This window comes from Vanessa cardui, chromosome 7 (genome assembly GCF_905220365.1).
Source record: "Vanessa cardui chromosome 7, ilVanCard2.1, whole genome shotgun sequence".
NCBI lineage: Eukaryota > Metazoa > Arthropoda > Insecta > Lepidoptera > Nymphalidae > Vanessa > Vanessa cardui.
Genome location: NC_061129.1, coordinates 11,866,572 through 11,882,669, shown reverse-complemented (window position 1 = coordinate 11,882,669; position 16,098 = coordinate 11,866,572). Strand labels below are relative to the sequence as shown.

The 16,098-nt window shown below is 33.5% G+C and overlaps 2 protein-coding genes across 5 annotated transcripts; one reads left to right on the top strand and one right to left on the bottom strand.

The window, feature by feature from the left end:
• Positions 1-640: 640 nt before the first annotated feature.
• On the top strand, positions 641-11,026 carry LOC124530995 (transmembrane 9 superfamily member 2). Its single transcript, XM_047105379.1, has 9 exons — positions 641-980; positions 1,294-1,689; positions 4,837-4,992; positions 5,612-5,950; positions 6,027-6,119; positions 6,667-6,872; positions 7,210-7,369; positions 8,052-8,213; positions 9,265-11,026. Exons 1-9 carry the CDS (start codon positions 855-857, stop codon positions 9,604-9,606), a joined length of 1,980 nt encoding a protein of 659 aa, XP_046961335.1. The 5' UTR covers positions 641-854; the 3' UTR covers positions 9,607-11,026.
• On the bottom strand, positions 11,015-16,080 carry LOC124530993 (DNA excision repair protein ERCC-5). Of its 4 annotated transcripts, none has more exons than XM_047105375.1 (7): positions 15,809-16,080; positions 15,544-15,719; positions 15,248-15,453; positions 14,975-15,170; positions 13,098-14,895; positions 11,916-12,205; positions 11,015-11,806 (listed from the first exon to the last, which is right to left on the bottom strand). In XM_047105375.1, exons 1-7 carry the CDS (start codon positions 15,894-15,896, stop codon positions 11,156-11,158), a joined length of 3,405 nt encoding a protein of 1,134 aa, XP_046961331.1. In that variant the 5' UTR covers positions 15,897-16,080; the 3' UTR covers positions 11,015-11,155. The 4 variants fall into 4 exon arrangements, with proteins under 4 accessions (XP_046961331.1, XP_046961332.1, XP_046961333.1 ...); XM_047105376.1 differs by having other exon boundaries at positions 15,813-15,929; XM_047105377.1 differs by lacking the exon at positions 15,544-15,719 and having other exon boundaries at positions 15,809-15,948.
• Between the last annotated feature and the right edge of the window lie 18 nt (positions 16,081-16,098).

Here is a 16,098-nt window from a genome sequence, read left to right as displayed (position 1 = left end):
TTGCAATGTTCACTTTTTTTACAACTATAACCTCAAACAACTTAACAAGTAGTGATAACAGGAGTGACGTTACTGAACGATTGTTTTAAAACACGTTCCGGTTCACGTTACTTTAATTCGCAATTATTGTTAAAAAATAAAAACAAAATTATATCAAATAAAAACTTTGCAGTCTTCCCTCCCTTCTTTTATATATTTTTAATATTTTAATAGGAAAATTTTCATAAGTATTAGATATATTTGCATGTTGCAGCTTTTATTGTCTAATGACAAATGTGAATGTTGTGTATAAATTCATTTTGTAGTTTATTGAGTATCAGCATCGCACCCATGCGAAGTAGAGCCGAGTTGCTAATTCTTTATTAGGAGGAAAGATCGTCGCTCTGATAACATTTACGGACTGTCATTTCTTAATGTACTACCATTGCCGCTAATTGGTTTTAATGCAATTTAAGTTTCAGCAATAATAATCAATAAGGAAGTAGGTTTTCTAAAACAAAATTATGTATGCCTTGAAGTGCCAATATTCAGATAATTTACCCTTTATTGAAATTCTACTTATAAAATTACATGATTATTTGTGTAGTTCATACCATTAATTATCTGTTGGTTTTCGTTGAGAATATTTGTTTTAATCTGTCAACTTCTAGTGAGTGGTGACGTTTTCGATATAAGTGCGACAGCGACGGGATAGGCTTAATGCAAATTTGTTAAGAAAAACCGGCTGTATTTTCCGGTATTTGTTTGTGTGATTGGTGATACATGATTATGTGTTTTCCATTTTTATATGTGAATAATTTATGATAGTTTTCGCGTAGAAAATTATACTTATAGACACTGAGTTACAACACACAATGTCTCTAATCTCGTATGTGGTCTGCGCTCTACTGCTGTTGACACCTATAAGAGCTTTTTATTTACCAGGATTAGCTCCTGTAAACTATTGCAAAGCTGGTGAAGACAATGGAAAGTCTTGTAAAGTAAGTATAGACTGTACCTCTCAGCACTATCTACGTAATTATCTCTATTTGGCTAACAAACTGCACCATGGACCACGTTTATTGTAATTAATTAAAACTTCATTAATTTCTTATCTTGATTAAATTATAGCAATAAATAACTGCAATTTCTCTTAAATATTGTAGAACATAATAATCATTTTCAATGTAGTATTTAGCATAATAATTTGTATCACAATGATGTCATTATATTCTATAATATGTCGTAAGTCATGCGTATATAATGAAATCTTAAACAAATGTGTGATATTAATTATTCATATTTTATTTGCAGAATGAGATTCCCCTGTACGTAAACAGATTGAATACAGAAGAGTCAGTAATACCATTTGAATATCACCACTTTGATTTCTGTCTCTCTGACGAGACTCAATCACCGGTTGAGAATCTCGGCCAAGTTGTTTTTGGTGAAAGAATAAGACCGAGTCCATACAAGTTGAACTTCCTCCATGATGAGACATGTAAGGCAGTGTGTACTAAAGTCTACAAAGGCAGCGACCCGGAATCGATTAAGAAGTTGAACCTTCTTAAAATGGGTATGGCATTGTACTACCAACACCATTGGATTCTTGACAACATGCCAGTCACATGGTGTTACCTTGTCAGTGATGGAGGTAAAACATATTGCAGTACCGGATTCCCCATGGGCTGCCAAGTCAGAAAAGATTTGGTGAGTTTAATATTATTATTATATATTAATTAAAAAGATAAGAATAGTAAGAGCCTGTATATATTCCTCCACTCGGCTATGGCCTCCAAACTCCATGAGAAGGTTTCTATGAAGTCTTTATTCATAATATAATAGTTGACTTAATAGAGGCCATATACTATCTATAATATATGAAATGAAATTCTGCCATGTTTATCTACTAATCTTCACTGAAGTATGTAGAGTGTTGATATAAGTTCTAAATTAAATCCTTAATGGGAGAAAAGATTTTCGCTCAGTAATGGGACATTTATGACCTTTTATTATTTAAAAACTAAACCATATTTTATATAAGAATAAAATCAAATTGTGTTGTAACTATAAATTGTGTTGCGTAAATGTCAAACTCTATGCATATATTAATCTGTATTGCTAATACTTAAGTGAGAGCAAATAAGTCAATATTAAAATGCATTTGACCTTTAAATCAGAGTTAATGTGCCTGGATGTTGTTCTACAAAATAAATCTTATTAGAGAACTATTCTATCAATAAATAAAAAGTAATCTGATAAGATGAAGATATGAGTTTTTAAGATTAAATTTGAAAGCAATAAGTTTAATGTACAAGTTTGTTTAGTACATCCTCTTAATAATTTATTATTTTGTACTCAATTTTTAGTATTATTTCTTATATTAAAAGTGTAAATGCACTTCTACCAAAGATGTGTATGTATTTACAAAACACAGCTACAAATATATTAAACAAATCAAAAGCAGTATACAGTATATTATATTATTAGGTACTATTAATACTAATTACTTTTTTGCAAAAAAATCCCTAAAGCCTGTAATTTGAAGTTAGACAATATGAAATGACCTTTAAATGAAGTATTTTCTTGGACCAGAAATTTTAAACTGAACTAGTTGAAAGTTTATATAAAGTTTATATAGAATCTATAAAAAAAATACAGACAAATTGATAACCTCCTCCTTTTTGAAGTCGGTTAAAAATATATATATATGAATATCCATCCGTGTCGATTTTGATATACACAGATTAATAAAACTGTAATATTGGAAAAAATATATTTACCTTAGATTAGTATGCTTATGCCTTTATAATATTACCATGATATTTATGAGGTGATATTTTTAATGGTAAAAGATGTTATCATTGCTACTACAGTACATACTTTATCAATTAAATGATAATTGTTTTATCTGGTATCTAGGAAATAAATTCAATTCATTTATTAAATAAATAATAATCATAAATAATCATACTTAAACTGTACCAAATCCATTTGGTTATTTACGTTTCGATAGGTGGAAAGAATGACTGCAGTATATTTTAATTTTCGATCCAATTATTATAATAATTGGTAAAAATCAAAATAATATATAATATCGATTTTACTGTTTTGTTTTAATTTAAAAAAATCGGTACAAAGGACTATATATATTTTTAAAATAACCGCTTTTAAGTTAATGCATACGTATTTTTTTTCAATTTTGACCAGTTTTGACGGGATTCATATTGGCAGAAAACTTATGTTATAAAAAGCAACTTAGGATACATCAATAACATTTTTCCTAAAATCAAACGAGTACGAAATCGTGGGCACAGCTAGTAATTAATAAAAACCAACCGAATATAAAAATTGCTATTAATTTTTTGGCAAATAATTGCGTAATCATAGATAATCGACTTATTTCTAGTATATATTATATAGTAGTGCATAGACATAATTACTAAATATTAAAACCACACTGCTTTATGTGCATTGTTTATGGTTTCGAATTACATATGGATATGAAAAATTGGTTTCGCAATAATGGTGAAAACGTAAACGAATCTATGATAAACTGTTAGTAAAACATTTTAAGAGCAAAAAAAAGCCAATAACCTAGATTTGTGGTGGATCAAATAACGTCAGATTAGAGCTATACATTTCTAAGACCTCTAGCATACCAATGGCGATACAATGCAATCGAATTAATGTTGCACAATTCAAAGGATATGTAGGCAGAAATAATACGAGTCGAACATTTAGAGCTAACAAGATTGTCGAACTATTGAAGGATATTTAGTCCTTATTAAAGGATGCATGAAAGGTCGCCTGGTAGAAATATTATTAGATTGGGAAAGAGATAGCTGTCTATAATACGAAACGATTGTCAGAAAATACGAACAGATTATAATAAAACTAGGTTATCCGAATTAAGTCATTTTCCTCGTCGGAAAACAACAAAATAAACCGGTTACATCTACGGTATTATTATGTATGCAAGCAGCTATGAATGAGATTAGGCAGTTACATATCTATTTTATAATATTTTAACGTAAAATTTTTCGTTATAACGTAAAGTGAATCCGAATGAAAAAAGTATAAGGAGGTGCATGTTATATCGATTTTTGACTTTCTCGCAAAAAATAATAATTCGATTAACGTATAACGTAACGTATGTAGGAACCTATACATACATTATATAGTTTATATGAATATTTTTTTTTTAAATTTGTTTGAAACAGTAGAAATATACGATATAATTAACGATTATAACCGAAAAATACACGAGACGTGTACCGGATGAATAGATAAAGCATCAATAGTTGATAGCTAAATATTAAACAAAAAACTGAAATATTATCCTTATTTTAGGAAGTCAAGACGAATGGCTTATTATTTAATATATCGTTATTGGCCAGTAGCTTCTACATCAGTTTGTAATTTAAAAAATAGAAAGGATATAACTATGTGTGAGAGCCGAGATAGCCGAGTGGTTAGAATGCGTACCTCTTAACCGATGATTGCTGGTTCAAACCCAGGCAAGCACCACTGGATTTTCACGCGTTTCTTTTGTGTTTATAATTCATCTCGTCCTCGACGGTGAAGGAAAAACATCTTGCGGAAACCTGCATTAGCTTATTTCAACAATTTTTTGTCACATGTGAATTCACCAACCCGCATTGGAGCAGCGTTGTAGAATATGCTTCTAACCTTCTTAAAAGGAGAGGAGGTCTTAGCCCAGCAGTGGGAAAGTCACAGGCTGTTACTGTACTGTGATTTTTTTTTATTTCATTAACATTTCGGCATGGTGATAGAGAGACGGCATGAGACACTTGTCTTATTAATCACTGTTTTAAAGCGTCATAATGATTTTAGGATACATGCACACCGATCGTAAATACAGCATCGAGTCCCTTCGGCACTTACTACCTGTTTAATCATGTGGATCTTGAGATCACCTATCACAGTGGAGGTGAAGAGGAGTGGGGTGTTGGTTTCGGAGATAATGGCGGAAGAATCATATCAGCAAAGGTAAGCTGTAGTCTGCTGTAAGTATGATAGAAGATAAAATAAGGTATACATAAACGAGGATGTTTATGTATATCTTATTTAATGTTCATTTCTGTTCTAAAAACCTCGTCAAACTTTTTATATTTGGTTTAAAACTGAGGTGCTTTATCGTGGATCTTAACAGTATCAATTAGAATCAAAGGCGTATCTGACGAAGCACGGTTCCATTAGCAGTAATGTAGGCGCATAGAGTATGTTCGATATGCCTTTTCTCAATTAAATCGCGTCGCCGATGTACGAAAAAGCGAGAACGCTCGCACATACGATTCCTTTGTCCGTTATAATGATCTCGAGAGCAGTTGCTGTGTTTATATAATAATTAGTCTATGAAATTTTATAATTTGATTAACGGTAAACTTTGCTGTACGCTGCGCTTGAACAAATATATTTCGATCATAAGCCTTACTTTTGAATGTTTTGTACGATGAGATATTATGATATTTGTATTATGAGATATTATTAAGCTGGGAACGTGGATATAGATCCGTTACATTTATTTGCAGGACTTTATATTATTTTGAAAATATCAAATCAAACACTTTTCGCATGAGATACAGATTTTCTATTTTAAAATCTTCAGGTGAAACCGGCTAGCATTAAACATCGTAACGCAGAGAATCCCGACTGCAACGTCCGCAACAGTCCTCTGGAAATACCCAACACGCTGACCAGCAGCGAAACATTCAGCGTGACGTACTCGTATCGTGTCACCTACATCAAGAACAATACGATCAAGTGGTCGTCGAGATGGGACTACATCCTGGAATCCATGCCCCAGACGAATATCCAGTGGTTTTCAATACTGAACTCACTCGTGATAGTGCTTTTCCTCAGCGGCATGGTGGCGATGATTTTGTTGCGGACCCTACACAAGGATATCGCTAGATACAATCAAATGGAATGCGGAGAAGACGCCCAGGTATATTTTGATCGTCAAACGCTCGCTTGTATTGGTTTTCGATAATTAAGTTTAATGGTAACATTTGTTGCTTCAGGAGGAGTTTGGTTGGAAACTCGTGCACGGAGACGTTTTCCGGCCGCCCCGCCGCGGCATGCTGCTTGCCGTGTTCCTCGGATCTGGGTCTCAGGTAATTTCGATTGTGGAATAAATAATATTAAATTAATGTGTTTTCTTAAGTTTTCGAGTCGGGAGGGGGGGGGAAGTTTTCGTACGTGTAAATACGTGCGTGTCAGCGGGCTATGGAGAGGAGCATCCTCGGTATAAAAATTTTAGATAAACAGGAAAGCGAAAAAATTAGACAAAAGACCCAAGTGATTGACGCACTGAAATACGCACTACGCTTAAAATGGAAATGGGCAGGACACATTGCCCGCTCCTCTGCTGACAGATGGGTCAAGCGAGCAACCAATTGGAAGGGCCCCGGAGGTCCTAAAGCAAAAAGGAAAAAGGGCAGACCAACAGCTCGCTGGGCAGACGACATACCAGAAGTAGCAGGAGGAGACTGGATGAAAACGGCTACCGACAGGATAAAATGGAGGAGGCCTATACCCGAAAGGGGCCATGACATATTTAGCTTGTAGTATTTATTAACTTAATTTACTTTTTTACTGTAACCTATGTCTTGGATTAATAAAGGCTTTTATTATTATTATAAAGTGCGCGACGCTTGTCAGGTGTTCGGCATGACGCTGGTGACGCTGGCGTTCGCGTGCCTGGGCTTCCTGTCGCCGGCCAACCGCGGCGCGCTGATGACGTGCGCGCTGGTGGCGTGGGTGCTGCTGGGCGCGGCCGCCGGCTACGTCAGCGCGCGCGTCTACAAGAGCTTCGGCGGCCGCCGCTGGAAGAGCAACATCCTGCTCACCTCCATGGTGTGTCCGGGGTGAGTGCCGCTTGCCCCTCTCCCAAGAACGAATATAAACAAGGGGACACGACACGGGGCTAAAGGCGTCCTCTCCCTTTGAGGAGAAGGTTTGGAACATATTCCACCACGCTGTTCCAATGCGGGTTGCCAAACACATGTGGCAGAATTTCTATGAAATTTGTCAAATGCAGGTTTCCTCACGATTTTTTCCTTCGCCGCTGAGCACGAGATGAATTATAAAGACATTAATAAGCACATGAATCAGCGGTGCTTGCCTTGGTTTGAACCCGCAATCATCGGTTAAGATGCACGCGTTCTAATCACTGGGCCATCTTATCATTTGTATGTATTCCAGAGTGGTGTTCTCGCTGTTCTTCATAATGAATCTGGTGCTGTGGGGCAAGGGCTCGTCGGCTGCGGTACCGTTCTCCACCCTGGTGGCCCTGTTAGCGCTCTGGTTCGGCGTGTCGGTACCTCTTACGTTTATCGGCGCTTACTTCGGATTTAGGAAGCGGGTATGATCTTTGAAATAATAGCTTTGTATGTTCATTTTTTTTTACAAAATTTTCAATTTTCTTGTTGTTCTTTCATATATTCTGATCAACTAAATGTTAATGATTATAAAAGGATAGCCTGAGTATGTTTGTCTTTTTCGAATGTTATATTCATTTCACAGTGTTATTTGTCTTCTTAACATCTTAGAATGTGAATAGGCTATTTGACAATGCGAAAAATAAATTGTGAATTATTGTAATCAGTGTATATTGTGACCTTAAAAATGGTTATTTACTAAGGAAACCTGAAAATAATACTTAATTTATTCAAAAATCGATAAATAAAAATGCATTTGTCACGTGACACAAAACGCTCCTGATTGGCCGGGCTTATGATGAAGTCACTTTCTTGTAAACCTTGCATTTCTACCATATGTACCACAGATTAAAATACAGCAAAGTGACGTCACCGACCCCATTGCAGCGCCATATTGTCTAAGTAGCGTTTCGCGCGTTATTTAAATATGGAATTTTTAACATGATATTTTTCGGCAAATATGAACTAGAAATAAAAAAATCTACTTTACTTACTGGGTAATATAAAATGGATTTTAAAAACCAGTCAAATAGCCTATTATAGCATGTTTAAATATATGATAAACGTGAATGGTTCTCCAATGCGAGTGTGTGAATGTGTGGACAGATCCTGGAGCACCCGGTGCGCACGAACCAGATCCCGCGCCAGATCCCCGAGCAGTCGCTGTACACACAGCCCGTGCCCGGCATCGTCATGGGCGGCGTTCTGCCCTTCGGATGCATCTTCATACAACTCTTCTTCATCCTCAACTCGCTCTGGTCCAGCCAGGTACGTCATTTTCGCTATTCCGATTTTTATAGACTATGGAAAAAAAATCCTTATATTTTGTTATTTAAGTTTTTGCGACTCCATAATGAATATAAATGATTATTCAAGCGATATTATTTGGACCAATGGCAACCCGTCAAATCTTATGTATAATTAGCATAAGTCGACTTTTGTTCGAGTGATTATGGGACGATAGTTGCACATGAAAGATCGATTATAGTCTCATTTTTAAAAGCTCCAGCCATATATGTGCTAAAAATTTAAGAGGATTCCTAATTGCAATTTACTATTACTTCTACGTTTTAACAAATTAATTTTAGAGAGCGGAAATTTTTTTTAAAGAGGATTCCTAATTGCAATTTACTAGTACTTCTACGATTTATCAAACTGATTTTAGAGAGCGGAAAATATGCTGGCCGGTTACAGAACAGCTATGGCTAAATTAAAAAAAAACAAATGTTAAACCTGTAAACAGATTTCATCAGTTTACAAAGAAATTAAATCATAAAATTACATTACTCGTATTCATATATTTATACCAATAAAATTATTATGTGTTTTCGGCCGTCTGAGGCAGGTGCGGGTATGAAACACGCCCTCATTGCATATTCGAGGGCCAAACTGCAATACTTATTATCGGGAGAAGTGTAGAAACAGGCACCAGGAATATATAACATCCTAAATTTAAGTTTACAATATTTTTGTTACTCGGATGTCCATTGATTTTCGTAATGTTACTAGTTACTATCACTACATAGTATAAAAAAAATCGCTTTTTCTGTCCCTATGTCTCTGTGTGCTTAAATCTTTAAAACTACGCAAAGGATTGTGATGCGGTTTTCAAAATACATAGATAGAGATTCAAGAGATTTGTTTTTGTATATTATACATGGATAATATGGTAAAGAAACACTGATCATTTTAGAAGTTTCTAATGTGATGTGAAAAATAAATAAAGTATATTTAGTATCAACATTACACCCAAGCGAAGCCGGGGCGGGTGACTAGTCTATACCAGAAGTTCTGTTAACATTACTATGTAACGTTGCAGATGTACTACATGTTCGGTTTCCTGTTCCTCGTGTTTGTGATCTTGGTGATCACGTGCTCCGAGACCACGATCCTGCTCTGCTACTTCCACCTGTGCGCTGAAGACTACCACTGGTGGTGGCGCGCCTTCCTCAGTTCTGGTTCGACGGCCGGCTACCTATTCATATACTGTTGCCATTACTTCGTGACCAAATTGAACATCGATGACGCCGCTTCGACTTTCCTCTATTTCGGCTACACATTCATAATGGTCTTCTTATTCTTCTTACTGACGGGAACGATCGGTTTCATGGCCTGCTTCTGGTTCGTGAGGAAAATATACAGTGTAGTCAAAGTCGATTAAACGTATTTTAGGGATTTAGTATAAGAACGATTATGTTGGTACAGCGGTGACGTTTGTGGACGAAGTTTGTGGAGCTGGCATTTTTTATAATTCATTATACGTCGCGCCACATGGACAGCCTTTAGGACAACTATATATATATATTAATTTATTAAGTAACAATTAATTTTGAATCAAGGAATTCTCTAAAAGTTTAAAAAAAAAATTATTTATGATGTCCTATGAAAATGGGGGTTAATAAATTTTTTTTCTTTAATAAATATTTGTCTATGACAGTTTTTGACTAAAGTTAAGGTGTAAGCTGTCATGGCTTTGAACTAAGTATTGCCATGACTGTTGGAGAGACTGCTGTACACAATGTGATTTGTATAAAAATTTCTATCGTATAAAAACTGGTAGTCATACAATCGTTTTAATGTCCATTTATTTTAGTTTTATGCTTAGATTATAGAGTCCTAACGGGAAGTTATTCATAAAAAGTTATATTATTATAGCAAACAAGATGGAAAGTTTTTGTTAGTTAGGAAAGAAATATTCAAAATAATTGTAAACTACATTTTAATCGAAGCAAATTATCAATGATTATTTATTTTTTTGTTGAGAAGCATTTAGTTCCATTGTAAATAAGATACGAGGCGAACTTGAGTTCAATTAATTGTGTTAAATGTGATGCACAATTGTAATTTCATTACACAAACTATTGGAAATAGGTTTTTCACTGTAGGTACTTAATAAAAAAAACAACAACAAATTGGCCTTAAATGTGGTTTACAAATTCAAACGATAACAACAATTGACATATTAAGCCCAGACACTAAATTCAAAAAACAAATCATTTGTTTATGGAAACTGAAATGTTCTAGTTTATGCTTATAATTTTCTATTGGTTCTATTCTTTCTCTCGTTTACTCCGTATCCATACAAAACAAGCCAATGGTAGCTTTTTTATTACGTCTCATAGACAATTCTGCTATAAGTAAACAATGCAACCTCCTTCTTGAATATAGTAACTGGGCAATAGTCGCTAGGTTAAGTGCTAAATGCACTGAGTTTAACCATCACAAAAGCAACTTTGTATAGCTTTGTGTGGATATGGCACATGCAACAATGTTATTTGTGTTACTGCACTCCAATGCGTTGCGGTATGTTAGTCTTTGGTTTTTACTACACTTTGTATATTATGTGGTATGTCCCTTTTTTACTATAAATAAGTCTAAATTTAAAAATTTGTAATTACAAATCAATGTTACACACATATTATGTTCATACTAAAAGTATTAATTGATGTTATCTTTTTGTGATGAGTTGCTGTATTTTGAGTGTTTAAGTAACATTTTCATTAAAGTTTAGCTGTATATGTTTCAAACTGTGCTTTATAACTTGAAAACAGTTGAATGTAAACAATAAATTGACTATTTTATAAACTTATTTTATTTTAACAAAGTACATAATTTGCAATTCACAGCCAATAAATATATTAAGAACACTGCTAACAGAGTTAAAAACTACCACTTTCATTCGTTTCATAATGAAATAATTTACTTTGATATTAATCACTGTCACTTTCGGACAACTCCGCCTTTTCTTTTGGGACGGGTAGTTTTCTTCGAGTAGTCTTCTTTCTTTTATCAATTTTAGTTTTTCGAAACAATTCTATAGCCTTCATTTTATTTTGCAATAGACTTTGTTTATCTCTTTCTCTTTGCGGTATGATTTCCTGGTATCGATCAGTTTTAGGAACAATTACATCAATTTTATTCTCAGTTACATTAGATGTAGATGCTTTAACAATCTCATGAATATTTTTCAGTTCATCTCCACCTTTGCTTCTTTTAGCTTTAGACGATGCATTTGTGTTGCTACTTTTTTTACCCTTCCTCTTTAGTGTGACATTATTCTCTGTTTCTTCATTAATAACTGGGCATGGTGCCATTTTTTGTACAGCAGCTTTAACTCGCTTACTCATTTGATCCTCCAATGTTTCAACATCTATTTTTCTCTTGAAATAATCATGAACAGTTTTTTGTGTTTTTCGTTCAACTAACCTCTTCAATACTGGTTTTATAATTTCATCTAGCTTATTTTGTGACCATCCAAATTTAGCCTTTGTGTAATCCCTTAGTATAGTGATATCAATCTCGCCCCATGTAAACTTGTCCTCACTCTTTTCAACATTTGGCTCCAAGTATGCCTGAACCACCTTAAATAAATAAAATATATTGAACTAACATACACCAAACGTAAATTAATATTAATAATTTTAACAGAAATAGCAACTATAAGATTTTAAAAAAATACACAAAACTCACTCTCACACTAGGAAAATCATCAGCGAGGGTGACATTTTTTAACTTTTTCTTTAAATTTACGTTATCGGTTCGTTTTCCCGCTTTTACCCATTTTTTAAAGTCTTGTAGCCCAGTGACGATCTCTTGATATAGCGCCTGTTTATTGGAACATTCACTGAGTAACTTTTTTTTGTTAAAAGGGAAGGAAGCTAGTATCTCTAGTGCGGTAACTGGACCAACCCCAGCTACTCCTGTTGTGTAGTCACTTCCAACTAATAGCGCTAACAGTACTAGCTGCTCTCGAGATAAATCTGAAATCATTCAAAAAATATTCTCAATAATATATAAAAAATTTAAAATATACTTTATTCAAGTAGGTTTTACAAGCACCTTTGAATCGTCATTTAACAATTAAGTGAAGCGAATATTAAATAAGTATAAACTAAATATGCAGTGAGCATATTTTAAGAATATCCAAGTACAATAAAAAAGATAAAGAATACTGACGCTACATTTCGTTATAGTTAGAGATAGTTAATTATTCCGTCAATATGAAAATGGATCGACGATGATATAGAGTTGGGAATAGAGTAGTTAACCTTATAAATATTTAACCAACATATTACTTCCAACAAGATAACTAGAAAAGTTCCGAAGATATATTTTCTGACGGGACTAACACCAATTGGCATCAAAATTCTAATAACAAATGACATACAATATGTATTTCGTTTTAGCAAGTAATCATTATCTACTTATCAAGTGGATCTATATCAAGTTGAGTTATTGAGGAATACTCCACATGCTTCGGAAGGACAATTGTCGTCAACTTGAAGCTCATTATAAGATTATTTGCGATTTCACTAAGAAATTTGTTTATTATGTACCATTATGTTTATTAAATATACATACATAAATATACATTATTTATTTGAACTTTTCAGCATTGTTTTTTTTTGCCTTATTTATGTAGTTGTGATTTTTGTGACGATCATTTAATTAGTTGTCCAATGTGATACATGTTATTCTTATTTAATAAAATAAATGAGTTATTCCAAAAACCTTTGTATATTTCTAAACTTAACAAATATATGTTAAAGTAGTTGTATTGCAGGTAAATGGAGATCATTCATGTTAAACATTTATTATTAAGTGAACTGTACTAAAAATTTTGGTAATATAGGTTTTAGTATATATACTTACTAAATGACTTTTCAATCCTCTCACTTAAATACTGAAGAACATGTTTCTTTTGATTGAAGAAGTTTTTATAAACTGTTTGGCCTCCAAACAACCATATATCACTATCATCTGTTATTGTACCATCAGTTAGTTTCACATTCTCCAGAAAAGCACATTGTGCTTCTGCTTCCATTGGTGCAATAATGTACGGAATGCCAAAAACTTGAAGCAGCTCTTGTGCGTCTTTGGTAATTTCTGCAGTGATGTTCCGACCTATTCTGTCCAAACGTCCTTTTTCTTGAAGAAGTTCCTCTTCTTCATTTTCAATTTCAGTCACCATGGAGTTGAGTTTCTCGGTTGATATTTTTTCTTTCATAGGTGCAGTCGGTTTTTTAATTGAGTCACTAATTATGGTTTCAGATATTGTAGTTTTATTGTCGTTTTTATCAACAGTTGTTTTATTAATAACAGCTGCATATGAATCACTCTTTTCAATAATGCTTGTAGTTTTTTTATCTTCTTTATTTTTTTCATGAGGTACTGGTTCAATAGGATGGGCGGGTACATTATTTACTTGTATTGTTTTTAATTTTTCATCATTTTTCTTGTTAGTACATTCATTTGATATGTTTTTTGTTTCATCTAATTCAGAAATTTTGGCGATGTTTGCATCATTTAAGACCGAATCATTTTCTTTATCAAATATATCTGCAAAAATATCATTTTCTAATTTTTCTCCCATATTAAGAGTCAACTCAATAGTTGGTTTATTGGGCTTTTGATCATTATCAGATACTTCTTCAAATTCATCTTCACTGGAACTTGATAATTCATGATCATCTTTTTCTAAAGGAAATTTAAATTCATTTGTGTCTGACACATCATCTAAGCTATCCTCAAGTGATATAACTTGATTCTCAGAATTTTCAACAAGTATCACTGATGTTTGTGTGTCATTCATTTCTTTATCCTCTATCTGAAAATTTTCAGTGTTTGTTAAATTTGAGGGTATCTCATTGTTGCTGGATGATTCAACTTCTTTAATATTTTCAAGAATTGTAGTTTCTAATTTTAAATGTTCAGAATTCTTTACTTTATTATCTGTTTCATCTCCTTCATCACTAGACATTAATGTAATGTTGTCCTCAATAATTGTTTTCTCTTGTTCAAGTTCCTCTATTATTTTATTAATATTATTTTCTTTTGAACTATTTTTAAGTTTTTGTTTAGGAGCAACTAAATTATCAATCACTTTATATGTAAAGTCACTATACTGCTTTATATAAGCTTTTGCTGATGACATATCCGGCTGTCCGAAACCATCACATTCATCATCACTGTAATCAGAATCTGATAAGAATGATGTCCATGATTCATCAGTTTTAGAAGCACAAACACTTGTTTCACTTTCATCCATACATTCCATTGACATTTTTATAGCTTTTTGCAGATCATCTTCCAATTCATCATGCTTCGGTGATTTTATTTCCTGAGTTTCTGAAGAACTTCCAGGTTTATTTGTGTCTAGTTGAGTTGTATGTGCAGACCCACCAGGTTCACTTGTTTCTTTTTGTTTAATAGCATCAATTTCCCTTTGCTTTGCATCCGCTAAAGCTTGTTGAACATTACTTATAAATAAATATCTAGTTGTATTATTTGAAGCAATACGACGGCTGGGCAAACTTTCAATTTTTGTATCAATGCCTTCTTCATTAAGTAGTGACTCTAATTCATTTAAAGACATACATCCATCACCCATTTCCTTTTCGGTTTCTTCCAGGCATTCTTGTAATTTCCTTCTTTTCAGTAATCTTTCCAGCTACAACAAAAGGCTCGTCAAAAATCTTTCTATATATATAAATCTTTATATGGTAATAGGATAACTTTAATGTACTAACTTGAAAATTGGAGAAGTTATCACTTTTCTTTGGTAAAGTGTGAAGTTTCCCCCATGAATTCATTTTTCTCGTTTCTTTTAGTTCCACAAGTAAGTCATATTTTTCTTTCAAGGGCATGTTCTTGATATTTTCAGATTCAAGATCGATTGTGTGTAAATCTACACTGGAAGTGCTTGTACTTTGTTCATCTTCTGATCTGAAAATTATTTATGTTACTTTCTTACATTCTCACACCTAAGATTTTAGATTTCAGATTTTAAAATATTTACATACTCTGATTCAGATTCTATTTCTTTTTCTGGTAATGCCGGTAATTTGAATAAGTCATCATTACTTTCAGTTTGTTTTGTTTTCTTTGGTGAAATTTGTTTTCCAAGTAAGGTATTGATTGCTGTTCTTTTACCTAAAAGAAGTGCTAATTCACGTTTTAATCTTTCAGATTGAGAATTATACTTGGATTTGTTGTCTTGTCTTTTTGCCTAAAAGTAAAACAAATAATAATATTAAGGAGATAAATTAATCAATTTAGATTTTATTCTTAACAGTATGTCAAAAGACAATAAACTTACAATAGTTTCTTTTTTTAAATCTGGGAAACCTCCATCAAAAACAAAAACTGGTTTAACTCGAAAGTAAAGTAATTTGCAAAGTCGTTGGAAGAGCCCCATAAGATGAGCATTGGCAACTGGAGCACCTTTTGCATCTTGATAACCTTTCACCATCTGATGCAACCATATTGAAATGTCTGTGTGTATAAATAAATCATGCCATGAGAAACTTAATAATATTATGATAATTTTATTTATTTTATTTACTTAGATATACAAAACCTACCCACGGCCAAGACTTTGTTTTCAAGTGTCTCTACTGGCACCGGTTTGCCGGCAGGCTCAATGAGACGCCAGAGTCCAGTGACTCCCATATCGCGTGCGATTAAATTCTCGAACTGATTTTTTGTTTAACTAATCTATATAACAGTATACATAACAAAGGTCGTTTCCCACGAGATCTCCGGTCAATCGTCGGTCTCTTCCTCACACATTGCAACCTTTTCGCTCCGTGAACTCAACTTATTTATCACACACACAACAACAATACGAAATGATGCCTGCTACTGGCGCATG